This window comes from Maylandia zebra, linkage group LG18 (assembly GCF_041146795.1).
Source record: "Maylandia zebra isolate NMK-2024a linkage group LG18, Mzebra_GT3a, whole genome shotgun sequence".
Taxonomy (NCBI): domain Eukaryota; kingdom Metazoa; phylum Chordata; class Actinopteri; order Cichliformes; family Cichlidae; genus Maylandia; species Maylandia zebra.
The window spans coordinates 1,568,232-1,583,506 of record NC_135184.1 but is presented as its reverse complement, the minus strand read 5'-3'; the positions used below and the strand labels follow the sequence as shown (position 1 = coordinate 1,583,506).

At 43.3% G+C, this 15,275-nt stretch overlaps 2 protein-coding genes across 3 annotated transcripts in view; both read right to left on the bottom strand.

The window, feature by feature from the left end:
* Window positions 1–346: 346 nt before the first annotated feature.
* Window positions 347–15,275, bottom strand: part of LOC111500338 (uncharacterized) — a 15,171-nt gene continuing 242 nt past the window's right edge. The window contains exons 1-3 of one of the 2 annotated variants that reach the window (XM_076876675.1): window positions 12,258–12,362; window positions 11,505–11,806; window positions 347–3,794 (exon numbers count right to left, since the gene is read on the bottom strand). In XM_076876675.1, the coding sequence (XP_076732790.1) occupies window positions 2,332–3,794; window positions 11,505–11,655 (1,614 nt within the window). In that variant the 5' untranslated portion in view covers window positions 11,656–11,806; window positions 12,258–12,362 and the 3' untranslated portion in view covers window positions 347–2,331. Of the gene's footprint in view, window positions 3,795–11,504; window positions 11,807–12,257; window positions 12,363–15,275 lie in introns of those variants that run through there. The other variant, XM_024799319.2, reaches the window with a different exon arrangement.
* Window positions 13,124–15,275, bottom strand: part of LOC101484584 (uncharacterized) — a 17,406-nt gene continuing 15,254 nt past the window's right edge. Inside the window, exon 8 of the mRNA XM_076876981.1 lies at window positions 13,124–13,728. Coding sequence (XP_076733096.1) covers window positions 13,124–13,728 — 605 coding nt within the window. The remainder of the gene's footprint in view (window positions 13,729–15,275) is intronic.

Here is a 15,275-nt window from a genome sequence, read left to right as displayed (position 1 = left end):
GAGAGCGGTTTAACTCTGCACTCGTACACCTGCTGCTGCTTCAGTCATGAATTTGACCAACGGTCTGTAGTCGTTGCGTGGCTTCAGATCGCAGCTCTGGGATGACTGATGGATGCCTCATGGTCCTCGCACTTCTCACCTGATGCGCTCCCTTTGGAAACTCTTCATCTGAAAACTGGGTGGTAGCCCGAGACCCGACCATCATCAGCTCTCATCGCTGGATGAGCCACTGCAGGAAGTTTAGCTGGTCTGATGACACCCATATTACCCCCCCCCCCCCCACACACACACACACACACACACACACACACACACTCTAAGGAGCAGTGAAAGAAATGTTATCAGGTTTCTTTGACAAAAGGAATTTTATTTCTACAGGTTCATTTACAGCAGTGAGTGAAACAGTGAAAAGACTGTAATCATAAAATAGACAAAAATATAAACTAAGCAAAAAAAAATTCTACTAAAACTGACCAAACTCAGGAAGTGTTTTCATGGAGAAACACTGATGTAAAAAAAAAGACTCTTTGGAAACATATACTTAAAATAATGAGAAAACTATTGTAATATTAGACACTACACTAATGGTGCAGGAGCTGGAACACTTCCTGTAAATCCAGCCGCACAAAGAAAGAGAAACGTGACGCATAAACATGCAAACAAAGACAAAGTAAGATGGAACCTCTGCTCAGCTCAAGCCAGTTTTATCAATAGAGCAAGTTCCAGTGTTGGGGAGTAATGGAAGACATTTAAAATACAAAAATGTGAGTAACTGTATTCTGTTACAGTTACCGTTTAAAAAAGGTGATAATTACATACGATACATACATATGTTTCATATGTTCGGCTGTCCCCTCTCTAATTTTTAAACGCATTGTCAGAAACCCAAACAAACACACAATAAAGGCTCTGAAGCAAGCGTCCTGTTAATGTTGGTGGCATCAGTTACACAATGGACCTGGAGCCAGCACAACAGAACCAACAGTGCACAGGTAGGAATACATTTATTACTTGGAATTTCCAACAATACTTCATATTTAAAGAAGAAAGGGATGAAATCTGACCGTGCAATGAAAACTGTTTGTCAGCAACCAAGCTGCTCTCAGCGTCAAAAGACTCCAACGTAAAGAAACATCTGGAAGTAAGCTCTTTTTTAAAACTAACATTAGCCGACTGCAGCTACCTTGTTTTAGTTGTGGTAGCTACCTGGGTTATGTGCCACTTCAGTATCTTCGATTTTACTACTGCTGTGTGATTTATTACTATTAGAGTGCAGACTGCTAAACTTGGTGGAAAGCATTAACAGCCTGCTAGGTGCAAATAATCATGTGCAGTTCCTAAAGCAGTCTATGAACTAACCTCAGCTAACGCCAGCTAACAATATTAGCTCAGTGGCAAGTAGCCTTCAGTAATAGTAACAAATCACACAGTACATCCATGTAGTTGTAAAAACCATGACAATATATCAAGTAATCTAAAGTATTCAGAACATGTTACTGACATTAAGTAATTTAATGAAATATGTTACAAACTACATTTTGGGGCATGTATTATGTAATCTGTAGTGGAATACATTCTAAAAGTAACCTTCCAACACTGCCAAGTTCACAAGAACAGTCATCTCAAAGAGCTTTATGGGTAAGGTTCACATCCCAGAATGAGGTCTGCAGATTTTTGCTTTCAATGATGAAAAAAATTATTAGGATTAAACCACTTTTTATTTTAACTATAAGGGTTGTGTGTGTGTGTGTGTGTGTATACAGTCAGTAAAAAGACATTTTAAGTTCAATAACTGGCCAATAATGATCTAAGTAATTGTGACTATGATTATCTCTATAACAGTAGCCTTAACTACACTCTTGAAGAGAACCAATCAGACACATGGAGCACTGTGGGGAGGAAGAACTCCCTTCTAACAGGAAGAAACCTCCAACAGGACCAGGCCCAGCGAGGGGTAGCCTGCACAACTGCCATGGGGGGGTGACGAGAAAAAGAAGAGAGATAAGAAAAAGTAAAAGCCTTAACATGTTGTAACATTAACTTTTTTTTCTCATGTTTACATCATGAGAACAGCACAAAAGTGAACAAAACAGGAGACGAAAGGCAGCATTTTTCAAAATATGCAACGTGTTTCTGTAAAAATCAAAACTTACAGACCGGACAAATCTGACAGCCTCACTGTCGGCTCTGAAAGATCAAATCATGATTCATTTGATCCATCGAGTACTTTGTCACATGCAATAAACTACAGAGCTCTGAGATCTGAAAGTTCCTCTGTTAACCTCTTTTATTTTCCTAAGCGTCACTTGAAGATAATCCCACAGAGATGTTTCAGGACGACGATGTCTCGCCTGTGTGAGTTCGCATGTGGCGCCACAAATGACTGCTTTGAACAAAGCTTTTCTCACACATTTGGCAAGAATATCGCTTCTCACCTGTGTGAGATCTCATGTGGGAAGTCAAATGATGCCTTTGACTGAAAGTTTTGTCACATGTTTTACACGAGTATGGCTTCTCACCCGTGTGAGTTCTTACGTGTACAGTCAAGTGACCACTGCGACTGAATGTTTTCCCACATATTTCACAGGAATACGGTTTCTCACCTGTATGAACCGAGGTGTGACTTTTAAAGGTCGATAAGACAGAAAATGCTTTCCCACAGATGTTACAAACATACGGTTTTTCACCTGTGTGAGTTCTCATGTGACACTTCAACGTTGACGCGTCAATAAATCTTTTCTCACATACCTCGCAGGGATAAGGTTTCTCACCTGTGTGAATTCTCACGTGGGTGGTTAAGTGCACTTTTCGAATGAAACGCTTCCCACATGTTTCACAAGAATAGGGTTTCTTACCGGTGTGAATTATCATGTGAAATTTGAGCCTTGATGCATTTATAAATGTTTTCCCACATGTGTAACAGGGATAAGGTTTCTCACCTGTGTGCGTTTTCAGGTGGGCATTAAAGTGGCCCCTTCTATTGAAACCTTTCCCGCAGGTTTCACAAGAAAACATCTTCTTACTTGCATGAGTTCTCATGTGGGCATTAAAATTACCAACTCGATTGAAACTTTTCCCACATGTTTCACATGTGTATGGTTTCTCTCCTGTGTGAATTCTCACGTGGTCCACCAAATTGCATCGATGATTAAAACCTTTCCCACACGTTTCACAAGCATAGGGCTTCTTACCCGTGTGGTTTCTCATGTGGGCATTAAAATTACCAACTCTGTTGAAACTTTTCCCGCATGTTTCACATGTGTATGGCTTTTCACCAGTGTGAATTCTCATGTGGTCCACCAAATTACACCTGTGAGCGAAACCTTTCCCACATATTTTGCAACAGTATCTTTTGTCAACTGTCTGAATTCTTTCAAGATATTTCATTGTGTAAATACGATAGTACTTCTTCCCATTCTCAGTGTCAGGAGGGCTCAGAGGAGAGAGCAGAACATTGTTTGGTCCTGCTTCACTGCAGCCATCTTCCTCGTGAACAGGAGTCACCGTAAAGGTATCAGTCTCCTCCTTCAGCACGACCTGCTCTCCATCCTGACTGGTGCAGGGTTCCTTCCCTTCTTCTTTAATCTGTGAAGATTCTGGGTCCTCTGGACTGGTTCTAACTTCTTCCTCCTCCTCTTTTATCTGTGGAGGTTGGGGGTTCTCCTGACTGGTGCAGAGTTCCTCCTGTTCCTCTTTAATCCGTGGTTGCTGTGGTTCATCCTGGTCCACACCTGAGGGTCTCTCCTGGTCAGTAAGAATCTCCTCCTCTCCATTTTCACGTTGCTGTGGGAGGTCTGGAGGAACAAAGGCAATACGTTACTACACAAATGAAATCTGAAGTGTGCCAAATAATTTGGGCGACACATTTTCAGTCAGAGCAGACCTCAAAGCGGCTAACGGCAGATCAAACGTTAGCTCACTTCCTAACTTCATTACAGAGCATAAACCATCAGAGAGGAGTGTTTTATCTCGCTGATCTTTTGGAGAGAAAAAGGCTGAAGCAGCATGAGTCTGTTACACTGCCATAAATTCAACGTGCAGTTAGTCATCACTATTGCTTACAGGCAAACACTCTGTCACTTTACTCATAGATACCCGTTTGTTTCCTGTCATTTTTGTCCATAGGACAAACAACAATGTATTTTAAGCATCAGTAAGCGAAACCTTTGTGGTGGTGAGAATAAGGAACGGCGGGACCACGGAATATCATTTTGAGCCATTTTTATTCACACTCACCACAACAACAACCACACACACCTGAGTCCCCGTGTTTTAACCCCGCGGGCGTGATTACGGGTGCCGTGCAGGTGCGTCTGCCCTCCCTGCACGGCACCGCAGACCACGTCCCACCACACCTTATTTTACCAAACTGTGCAACAATGTTTTTATCAGAAATCTGGTGAGTTTTCTTCGGTGGAAGGCCAAAACCAGCATTTCTGAAGTTCTCCCTTACAGTGAGACGTCCTCTCTAATAAAACCATCATCTCACAGTGACATATCAATTCCAGATCCGAATCTCCAAGTTAATTAATTGTGCTGATGCAACAGCTCACTTCTAAATTTTGAAGCAAAACGCCTCGCAGCCTGTTATATTATTGTGTGAGGCTTGATGGGGAATAGTGTGCTATGACTTTCGGTGGTGATTCGTCACATGATTTTCACAAAATCCAAAAAACAGAATTTTTCCCGATTCATTTGAATTTGAGAGTGTCTGAAAAAAAAAAAGGGGCACCAATTTTTATCTAGAATTTGACTTTTCAAGGAATTTTGTTGCCACTGGATGATGTCATCACCTGCTCTAAAAACTGAGTCTGGAGAACAAAGTGGAAGAAATGTCTTTCTCTTTATTTCACGCCCAAAACTTTTGCCCTACACGGACCATATGTGCAGGTCCTTCTCAAAAAATTAGCATATTGTGATAAAGTTCATTATTTTTTGTAATGTACTGATAAACATTAGACTTTCATATATTTTAGATTCATTACACACAACTGAAGTAGTTCAAGCCTTTCATCATTTTAATATTGATGATTCTGGTATACAGCTCATGAAAACCCAAAATTCCTATCTCAAAAAATGAGCATATCATGAAAAGGTTCTCTAAACGAGCTATTAACCTAATCACCTGAATCAACAAACAAACTCTAAACACCTGCAAAAGATCCCTGAGGCTTTTAAAAACTCCCAGCCTGGTTCATTACTCAAAACCGCAATCATGGGTAAGACTGCCGACCTGACTGCTGTCCAGAAGGCCATCATTGACACCCTCAAGCAAGAGGGTAAGACACAGAAAGAAATTGCTGTTCCTAGAGTGCTGTATCAAGGCACCTCAGTGGGAAGTCTGTGGGAAGGAAAAAGTGTGGCAGAAAAGGCTGCACAACGAGAAGAGGTGACCCTGAGGAAGATTGTGGAGAAGGACCGATTCCAGACCTTGGGGGACCTGCGGAAGCAGTGGACTGAGTCTGGAGTAGAAACCTCCAGAGCCACCGTGTACAGGCGTGTGCAGGAAATGGGCTACAGGTGCCGCATTTGAACCAGAAACAGCGGCAGAAGCGCCTGACCTGGGCTACAGAGAAGCAGCGCTGGACTGTTGCTCAGTGGTCCAAAGTACTGTTTTCGAATGGAAGCAACTTTTGCATGTCATTCGGAAATCAAGGTGCCAGAGTCTGGAGGAAGACTGGGGCGAGGGAAATGCCAAAATGCCTGAAGTCCAGTGTCAAGTACCCACAGTCAGTGATGGTCTGGGTGCCATGTCAGCTGCTGGTGTTGGTCCACTGTGTTTTATCAAGGGCAGGGTCAATGCAGCTATCAGGAGATTTTGGAGCACTTCATGCTTCCATCTGCTGAAAAGCTTTATAGAGATGAAGATTTCATTTTTCAGCACGACCTGGCACCTGCTCACAGTGCCAAAACCACTGGTAACTGGTTTACTGACCATGGTATTACTGTGCTCAATTGGCCTGCCAGCTCTCCTGACCTGAACCCCATAGAGAATCTGTGGGATATTGTGAAGAGAAAGTTGAGAGACGCAAGTCCCGACACTCTGGATGAGCTTAAGGCCGCTATCGAAGCATCCTGGGCCTCCATAACACCTCAGCAGTGCCACAGGCTGATTGCCTCCATGCCACGCCGCATTGAAGCAGTCATCTCTGCAAAAGGATTCCCGACCAAGTATTGAGTGTATAACTGAACATAATTATTTGAAGGTTGACTTTTTTTGTATTAAAAACACTTTTCTTTTATTGGTCGGGTGAAATATGCTAATTTTTTGAGATAGGACTTTTGGGTTTTCATGAGCTGCATGCCAAAACCATCAATATTAAAACAATGAAAGGCTTGAACTACTTCAGTTGTGTGTAATGAATCTAAAATATATGAAAGTCTAATGTTTATCAGTACATTACAGAAAATAAGGAACTTTATCACAATATGCTAATTTTTTGAGAAGGACCTGTACATCACAGGATAGCCACTGTATTCCTCTTTCAAGTCATTCTCATTGAGATGGGAAGTTGCTGCTGCTCACAGTGAAAATATTTTTCCAATAAAATTTGTTGCAGAGCCACATTTCTGTTTGCCAGGCTCATTCTAGGTCTGACGCTGAGGTACAGCTGTGTGTGTCTTATGTTCTAGGTTTAGTCATATAACTCATATCAATATCAGCACCTTTGATGTTTTTAAGTAGCTACATATAAAGAGACTTTGTGTTAATTACAGATGTTCAGAGGATCCGTTTGCCATCAACCAAGACAGGAAACTTCTTAGGAAAATTAAAATTGAACTTGCTTATTATTTAAATGATTATTTATGTTTTGTTTGTTTTTATAAATAATGAATAAATACGAATTTTTGCCTGGGGGCCCAACAGACTCTACAATCACCACTGGAGGTTTTTGGTTTTAAATAACTACTCTCGCCACAAGGGGGCAGTAATGCAAAATTCCTTTTACTTTTAAAGCCCTTCAGGCCCTCAGAATAACAAATATTAACCTGGAAATTAGCATTTTAATACCTGGGGGAATTTTTCCTGTCACTGCTAGGGCTGAACGATTATGGAAAATAATCTAATTGCGATTTTTTGCCCCAATATTGCGATTGCGATGCGATATGCGATTATTTTTTAAGGTATTTGTCTTCTGTATTATTAAACAAAGACAAGCAATACATCATATAGTATGGCCAATACTATATTACATTAATTTTAAACTGTTCTTTCCTGGAAGACAGACCTCTGTTATGATGACATGAGGTGATGCATGAATTGATGACTGACATTTTTATTTAACTTCTTCAATCACAACAGTATATTTGAACATACACAATAGTTTATTTTTAGCTTACAAACATCTGAGCATAAAGTGCTGACAAGGAACCCTGGTGTAAACATTAAAATGAAAGTCAGTACAATGTGCAGATTGCAGAAATATACATAAACAAAATCAGTGGCTTTACCACACTCAGTTTTTCGACATCTGTGAACTACTAGACAGTCATTCAATTAAAAAATAATATTAAATAAATAAAACTAATAAATAAAAAATACACACATCTTACTGATCTCTGCAGTCAGTAACATTACACATAAAGTGCAAACATAATAGCAATTGTATAAACACACACACAAACACGCCTTTAAAATTTAAAGGCGTGAAATTGGACGGTCTAGTTCTGATTAGCGTCGCCGCTGTCTCGGTGGAGTTTAATAAACTCGGCCGTCTGCTTCTTGCTATCTAAAATATAACCAGACACTGGTGTAAATTCTCGACTGTCTCATACTTCTGTTTAATAAGTTTTCTGTTTGACGTTTAGTCAGCTGTGTAAAAACCAAGGAGGAACCCACCCGGGGGATTAATAAAGTTTTATTTTATCTAATCTAATAACTTTAATCTCAGCCAAACCGATTTACTCACGAACAAACAAAACACTGAAAAAAGCCCAACAATAACATTTTTAGGTTGTCTAAGTGACTTATATATTACGTTTAACCCGAGCAGCGAAACTCCGCGGTGATCTGAAAATGATGTGCCGGGAGTTGTGCCGTTCTCGGCCGCATCAGTAATCCTCGAGCTCCCGGCTAGCTGTCGAGCTGGTGGGTAGCAGACGCCTCTGAAAACGTCGAAGCACTTTTGCAAATATGGGATATCTTGATAAACCGAGCAGATATTTGATGTTTACACAACTACTTTCTCGCCTGAAAATATGTTAAAAGTTTATTTTGTGACCCTGAAAGATTAGTATGAGTAATTTTAAAACTTAGTAGCGGCCGCCATTGCTGGAAACTGGAGTTTGGCTGGGCCGCGCTATGAATTCTGGGATATGGTAGTAATTTGGACAGCCTTCGGCGCGTCGCTGTGACGTAATCGGTCTACAAATGCGGCCTCAGGAGGATGCAGCCCATGAATTGTATAATATAATCGCAGTATAATCGCAGCCTTTGCGGTTAGAAAATTGCACTTGATCATGTCGCGATATTATCGCAAATGCGATATATCGTTCAGCCCTAGTCACTGCTTACAGATCTCTACTGAAACTCAAACACCTATTACTGGTTCCACCTATTTCCTGACCAGGCTCCGGATCACGGGGGCCTCCCTCTTCCCAGCCAGCTTCTCCAACTCATTCCAAGCCATCTGAGACGTAATCTCTCCAGTGTGCCCCAAGTCTGCCCTGGAGGCTTCTCCTGGTAGGACATGCCTGGAACACCTCACCCAGGAGCCATCCTGGCCAGATGCCCGAATATCTCAACTTGCTCCTTGAGGAGCTCTGAGACGCTCCTGAATAACCAAGCTCCTCACCCTCCCTCTGACGCAGAGTCCAGACACCGTTTGGACGACGCTTGTTTTCTCCGCCTTCATCTGTGATCTCACTCACTCAGTTTCTGCCCACAGCTCATGAATATCAAACAATAAGAGATGTACCAAGCTGTGGTCTACACTCACTCATTAACACTAATCTCTAATCAGCCAATGACATGGCAGCAGCTCAGTGTATTTATGCATGTAGAGATGGTGACGACAATCAGCCGGGGGTCAAACTGAGCATCAGAAAATTGAGGAAGAAAAGTGATTTAAGAAACTTTTAGTGTCCTATTTCAGAAACTGCTGATTGGCTGGTTTTTCCCACACAGACATCTCAGAGTTTACAAAGAAGTAGAGCAGGGCGATATGACCAAAAATACTTACAACGATGTACATTTGAAAATTTGCGATAACGATATAACGGACGATATAATTGATGCGAGACAAAATACTGTACAACTCCACAACTTTACTAGTGCAAAAAAACCCCATGAATGTATTTTCACGTAAACAAGCAGCTGTTTTTATGTGTATATATAACATTTTAACAGTGCAAATGCAAATTCCTTGCTGACAGTTTAACCAAAAGGCAAATGGGCTGACATATGCTGAGCATAACCATGTATAATAACCACCAAAGGTAAAAAGAGGAGCTTTGAAACATGGAACTGCAGTAAAAAACAGTCAGATACGTCTAACTTGACTCAACTCATTCTTCACTTTTGTACCATTGACTCATAATGCTGAATTCTCTCACAGCTGCTCTGTTCCCATGTTCTACTGCATGACCGAGAGCCTTGAGTTTAAAATCCGCTTCATGCGCACGTCTCTTAACAGCTGCCATTTTGGGTCCTTATACACAAACAATACGGTAACGTCATGTTGAAGCACGGTACGCATCACTCCGCGAGGCTCAGCCTACGATAGCCGTAATGCTCCGACAGTCCATCAAGCGGTGCAGCTTCGCAGCTTAGCAAAGTCGTACTGAAACATTTTTTGACAGACTTTTGAGTGCCGGACGAAAGCTAAACCAGCTCCACCACTGAAGTTGCAGCATTTTTACAAACCAGTTCTGGTTCATCCGTTTCATTCAGCGATCTGCTTTCACTCTTCTCATTCTCCGTCACCGCCATGCTTTTTCTGCCATGTGTTTATGAAAACACTGCACATGCGCCTTTTCCCTCATATTCTATCACAATATTTCATTTTCTTATCATTGCCTAACATTATACCGGTGTTACCGTGAATGGTATGATACGGCCCAGCCCTACAAAGGAGGTCTGAAAAAGAGAAACTATCCGGAGAGCAGCAGTTCTCTGAGAGGAAGTACCTTCTTTGTGTCAGAGGAGAACGGCAGAACTCTGAGACAGGACGACAGCAGTAACTAAAATCGCTGCTCGTCACATCCAAAGTGATCAGAAGAGCATCTCTGAATGGGCGGCATGCTAAAGCCTGAAGCAGAAGACCACAGCGGGTACCACCGCTGTCAGAACGGACAAGACACCGAGGCTACAGTTTTCAGTCTCACTAAAACTAAAACACAAGAAGGAAAAACGTTTCCGGGTATGATCAGTCTCGAGGTCAGAGCAACCATGGAAACATGGATCCATCCTGCCGGCATCGGCAGCTCAGCCTGCCGCTGGTGTAACGCTGCTGGGAAATCGTCTCAGGTGACTATTACTGTTCTGCATCTCTGTGTCAGTGAGAGGACGAATAGAAACATTCGCTGACACGAATCAGGAGCAAACATGTGACCTCAAATCGCTTTCTGACTTTAAAGCCACAATTTTAGACAAGTGGAGGCTCCACCAGCTGTTCAGATACCACATCACCGTCATCTTCCATTAGTACCATTCTCACACTGCTTTAATACAAACATGTGATGGCACAGACATGATGCAGCACCGATATCGATCCATGAAACGCAGATAAGGAAACAGAATGATTCCTTTGACTTTTGATTGGCCAACAGTAAATACTTTAACTGGTAGTTTATTAGTTTTATATTTTAAGTAACACATTTCAGGTTCAGGCAGGGAGGAGTGCAGCGTGCTGTCAGCATACTTATCAGAATAAAACAGCAGCATGTTCTAATCTGGTTTATCTTGTTCGACGTGGAAGATGGTTTTCTCCTCTGTAACAGTCACTGCATTACACTGATATGATATCAGAGCGACAATGAGCGAGAACAGCGTCACACAGTTTGGATATAATAGTAACAGGAACAAGTACAACAAAATGTTGTTTTTGCTCAACTTTCAGCTTTAATGTGTGACATCATCCAGCTTTTAGATTCTTAAAGAGCCGGATGTGCCTCGTGTCTGAGACGCTGTTACACCAGGACAGGTCTGGTTTCTACTGACCTCCCAACCTGCTGTCAGACTCGCGACATCCTTCACGAGCTCCGTGTTCAGAGATTTACCCTCAAACTGAAGAATCGAGCTCAGTGAAGCCGTTTACATTTCACAGCTTCGTGGACCCTTAAAGTAAACCACTGACAGCAGGCAAACTTACATCAGTACAGCCAACGCATAGCCCAGAGGCGCAGGTTTGACACCAAAGGGGGGCGAAAGCTGAGGATGACGCCGGAAGTGACCCCGTGACTCTCGGCCATGTTGGCTCAGGCTGTCCGCGCGGACACCCGCGTGCAAGACCGCTGTGGCACAACTCCTCGCTAGCTTTCCGGCACGTGCAGGTTTTACACACCTGTGAGGAGCAGCTTCCGCTGCAGCCGCCGGTGACGGTCGAGCTCCTCCTCGTACTGCACGAAGGTTTTCTCCACCTCGCTGAAGATTTCCTCCGCGGCTGCCGTCAGCCTCCGCTGGATAAAGTCCTTCAGATACTCAAGAGTACACATGACTACTGCAGTAACCCGAGTACTGAGCGGGGGAATACTACACCGTGCTCCGGCTCGGTCCGCGCCTCAGGAGAGCCGCTGCTGCAAACCTGCTTCTTCTACGCATGCGCCCAAAGGGTTCTTCCTCTCCCGGAGTTTCACAATAAAAGCCCTGTACAGACGAAAAGCAACTTAGTGAAATGTCACAGAGACACAGAAGAAAATCGAAAAAAGGAAAAATGAGGATTTCTGCACAAAATAATAATAAATAAAGAACCATATTTTCATGTTTGTTCTTGTGTATTTCTTTTATTTGTAGGTCACCACAAGAAAGAGGAAGGATGTACCCGACTGGAGTCTCAACACACATTAAATACATAAAAGTTTAATATAAGTGTAGTGTCCATTTGAACTCCTTACAGTTCTCATGTTATTTATATTTAAAAGGAGCGCACCCAGGACACAAGAGTCAAACCACTTTGTTCACTCCTTTATTTTCCACACAAACCTTCACAATAAATTTCATGAAATAATCACAAATAAATTATTCTCAAATATCAAAATTCAGAATATGTATTAAAGTATGTCACCTCAGTAAAAATGTGACTGTAAAGGACACTTACAGGAGTATAAAGTTACAGATGTGTAAAGTTGTCTGGAGCTCGCTCTTCTTCACAGCGTCGTGTCACTCGTTCCACTTCCACCACAGCTCTTCTGCTGGGTTCAGCTGTGGACTCGGCCTGTGCCGTCGCAGACCTGAGTTGTGCTGCGTGCTCTTTCTATAGAGAGGAGGCTTTCTCCTGCAATTGTGATGTCATGAACTTTAACCTTTGACATGCTAACTGAAGCCTGTAGAGACTGAGATGGAGCTTTTGTTCCAGTTTCTCTGAGAGCTGGATGGATTGAATCTGCTGGGATTCTCCAGCAGAGAAGGACTGGGTGAGAGAGGGAGGTCGGGGTGAGAGAGGGAGGTCTGGGTGAGAGAGGGAGGTCTGGGGGAGAGGTGGGCTCCTTTAGGTTAAGGGAAGAGAAACTTGAGCTTTTTAAAAACACCTCAGTGTTTCTGCTGGATTCTAATGTTGTTATTTACACACAGACCAAGAAAACGTCCAAACACATGAGCCGCTCGCACTGCTCAGTCTTTACACTCATTTATTTCCCAGAACACTAACTCTAACTCAGTGACAGATGTCGGTGATCCCGCTCGGAGAACTAAAGAGAAACAAACAGGCTAAAAGACGGGGCTCACACCGAGCCACCGAGACTTCATGAAAACATGAAAGATTCACGTTTTTCTGCCTTGAACTGTTGGTGCTGTTTCCCTCAGACTGAAAACAGATAGTAACAGACTCGTTTCACACGAGGCTGCTGCTGCAGCGCGGTCCAGTCGATGTGTCCACACGTTTTCTGCCCATCGGTGCTTCAGGACGACCACGTCTCAGCTGCGTGGTGTAGCTGCCACAGTCACGGCCTCTCAGCTGCGTGGTTCTCACGTGGATTTTAAGGACATGCTGTAACTTTTCTTCCACATATTGCAGCTCTGTGCAAAATGTGCTTTGTGCCTTTTAAGTGATGAGAACTCAGAGAACCTGGTCCCACAGCTCTTGCAAACATAAGGCTTCTCCCCTGTGTGAGACCTCATGTGGCGTAACAGATTACTGCCTCGATTGAAAGACTTCCCACACGTTTCGCAGGAATAGGGCTTCTCACTCGTGTGGATTTTTGTGTGGGATAATAAATTACTGCGCCGATTGAAAGACTTGCCGCACGTTGGGCAACAAAACTGCTTCCTTCCTTCCTCACTTTCCTCATATGTGGCAGTCACCATGAAGGCATCAGGCCCCTGAGAGAAGAGCTGCTCCATGTCTGGTTCACTGTGCTCTCCTTCCTCAGCAACAGTCACCATGAAGGTGTCCGTCTCCTCCTTCAGTCCCAGCTGCTCTCCCTCCTGACTGCTGCACAGTTCCTCCTCTTCCTCTTTAATCTGTGGAGCTTCTGGTTCCTCCTGCTCCACACTGGAGCTCCTCTCCTGGTTCCAGAGCTGCTGCTCAGGGAGAACCTCCTCCTCCTTACCTACAGGCTGCTGTGGGACATCTAAACAAAGTTGCACAAGAAATAAGTTAACAGTATGAGGATAGTAAAACCCACAGAGATCCTGGTGAGGGTTAGTGAACTCTGTGGTTCACTCACACACACCCAAAGGTCAGGAGCATCAGATTTAACATCCAGTTTTTAAATATGAGACATAAAAAAAGAAAGAATGGCTTCAAGAGGTTCATAACTAAAAACAAAGATTTCCTGTTGGGGAGAAGTTTCAGCTTTATAGGTGTATAACAAATCCAGCCATCCATTAAGTTCCTCTGACTCATCCAAGCCTGGGTCAGAGGGGTCTCAGCAGACGTGCCCTCCCTGCAGAAGGTGAGGAGGAAACAAAGGCTGATGATCTGACAGCTCTGTCTCCCAGCAGGCCGTGGACAGAGTTTCATTCCTGCTTATTGGATTCTACAACTAACTTCTCATAACTGGAGGAGTCGGTTTTGTTGTGTGGAGGCAAAAACAAAGTGATGTTATGTGGTGTGTATATTATGTTAGAAATATGTTCGTTATCATTATGACTGCAGATTATATCAACAAGGACGCTGATTGAATATTGACCGATAACTGTGGTGAAGGGGCGGGACATGCGCACTTCTTCCCACTCCTTTCCTTGTATGTTATTTTGTAAAGCTGTTTGTTTGTCTTTGCTAAATGAACTTCGGTATATTGTTTACATGTTTGGAATAAAGCGGATCCAGCCAACCACCGATCGGCTCCAGAGCTCGTGCATCAGCCAGGTGTGTTCAGGTGAGCTGATGCGCAGCCTCCCTGTTGTTGCTGAGCTCAGCTCATCAGACAGTTTCTGGCACCTGTGCAGCACATTCATGGGTGGAGCAGGTCAGTGGCTGTATCCCAATTCAGGGTCTGCAGCCTTAAAGGCCGCATTTTAAGGCCGATTACGTCACAGCGGCGCGCCGAAGGCTGTCCCAATTCAAAGGCTGCTCGAAATGCGGCCCTCAAATGCGTCCTTCATTTCCCTGAATTTTAAGGATGTGGCGGTGTAGACTTCGTGGCCCAACATATCCCAGAATGCATAGCGCGGCGGTGGGTGTGGATAATTTTGCCGAAAAAAAAGAAGAGTAAACTTTAAGTAGTGAATATTATGTCACTTATTTATGTGCAAATATTTAATAACGAAGAACATTAAACATTGCTGTTGGCCACATGTCGGCAAAGTCATGTGACATTAGTGACGTTTGTACTAACTTGGTTTTAAAGCCTTTACTTTGAAATATACGCCGTCCAATAGCTGAGCTTAATCTCACAGAGAATGATCAAAGCTCATGTAGGAACAAACAAACAAATGCACAAAAGATTTTCTCCTTCATTTCTGTCAAACACAGCTGTATGAAACGTTTCCAGCTGTTAGTATCATGGTTGCTAGGCAACCTGGGCAGCGCAACGGAGGCTAGACCGTCCCACTTCACAAGCCTCGCACTTCCGGCCTTAGCGGCCTTTGAGCACGCGGCCCTTGAGGATCGTTGAGGCTGCAGACCCTGAATTGGGACACAGCCAGTGAGTCACGGGTACACAGCTGTGCTGCA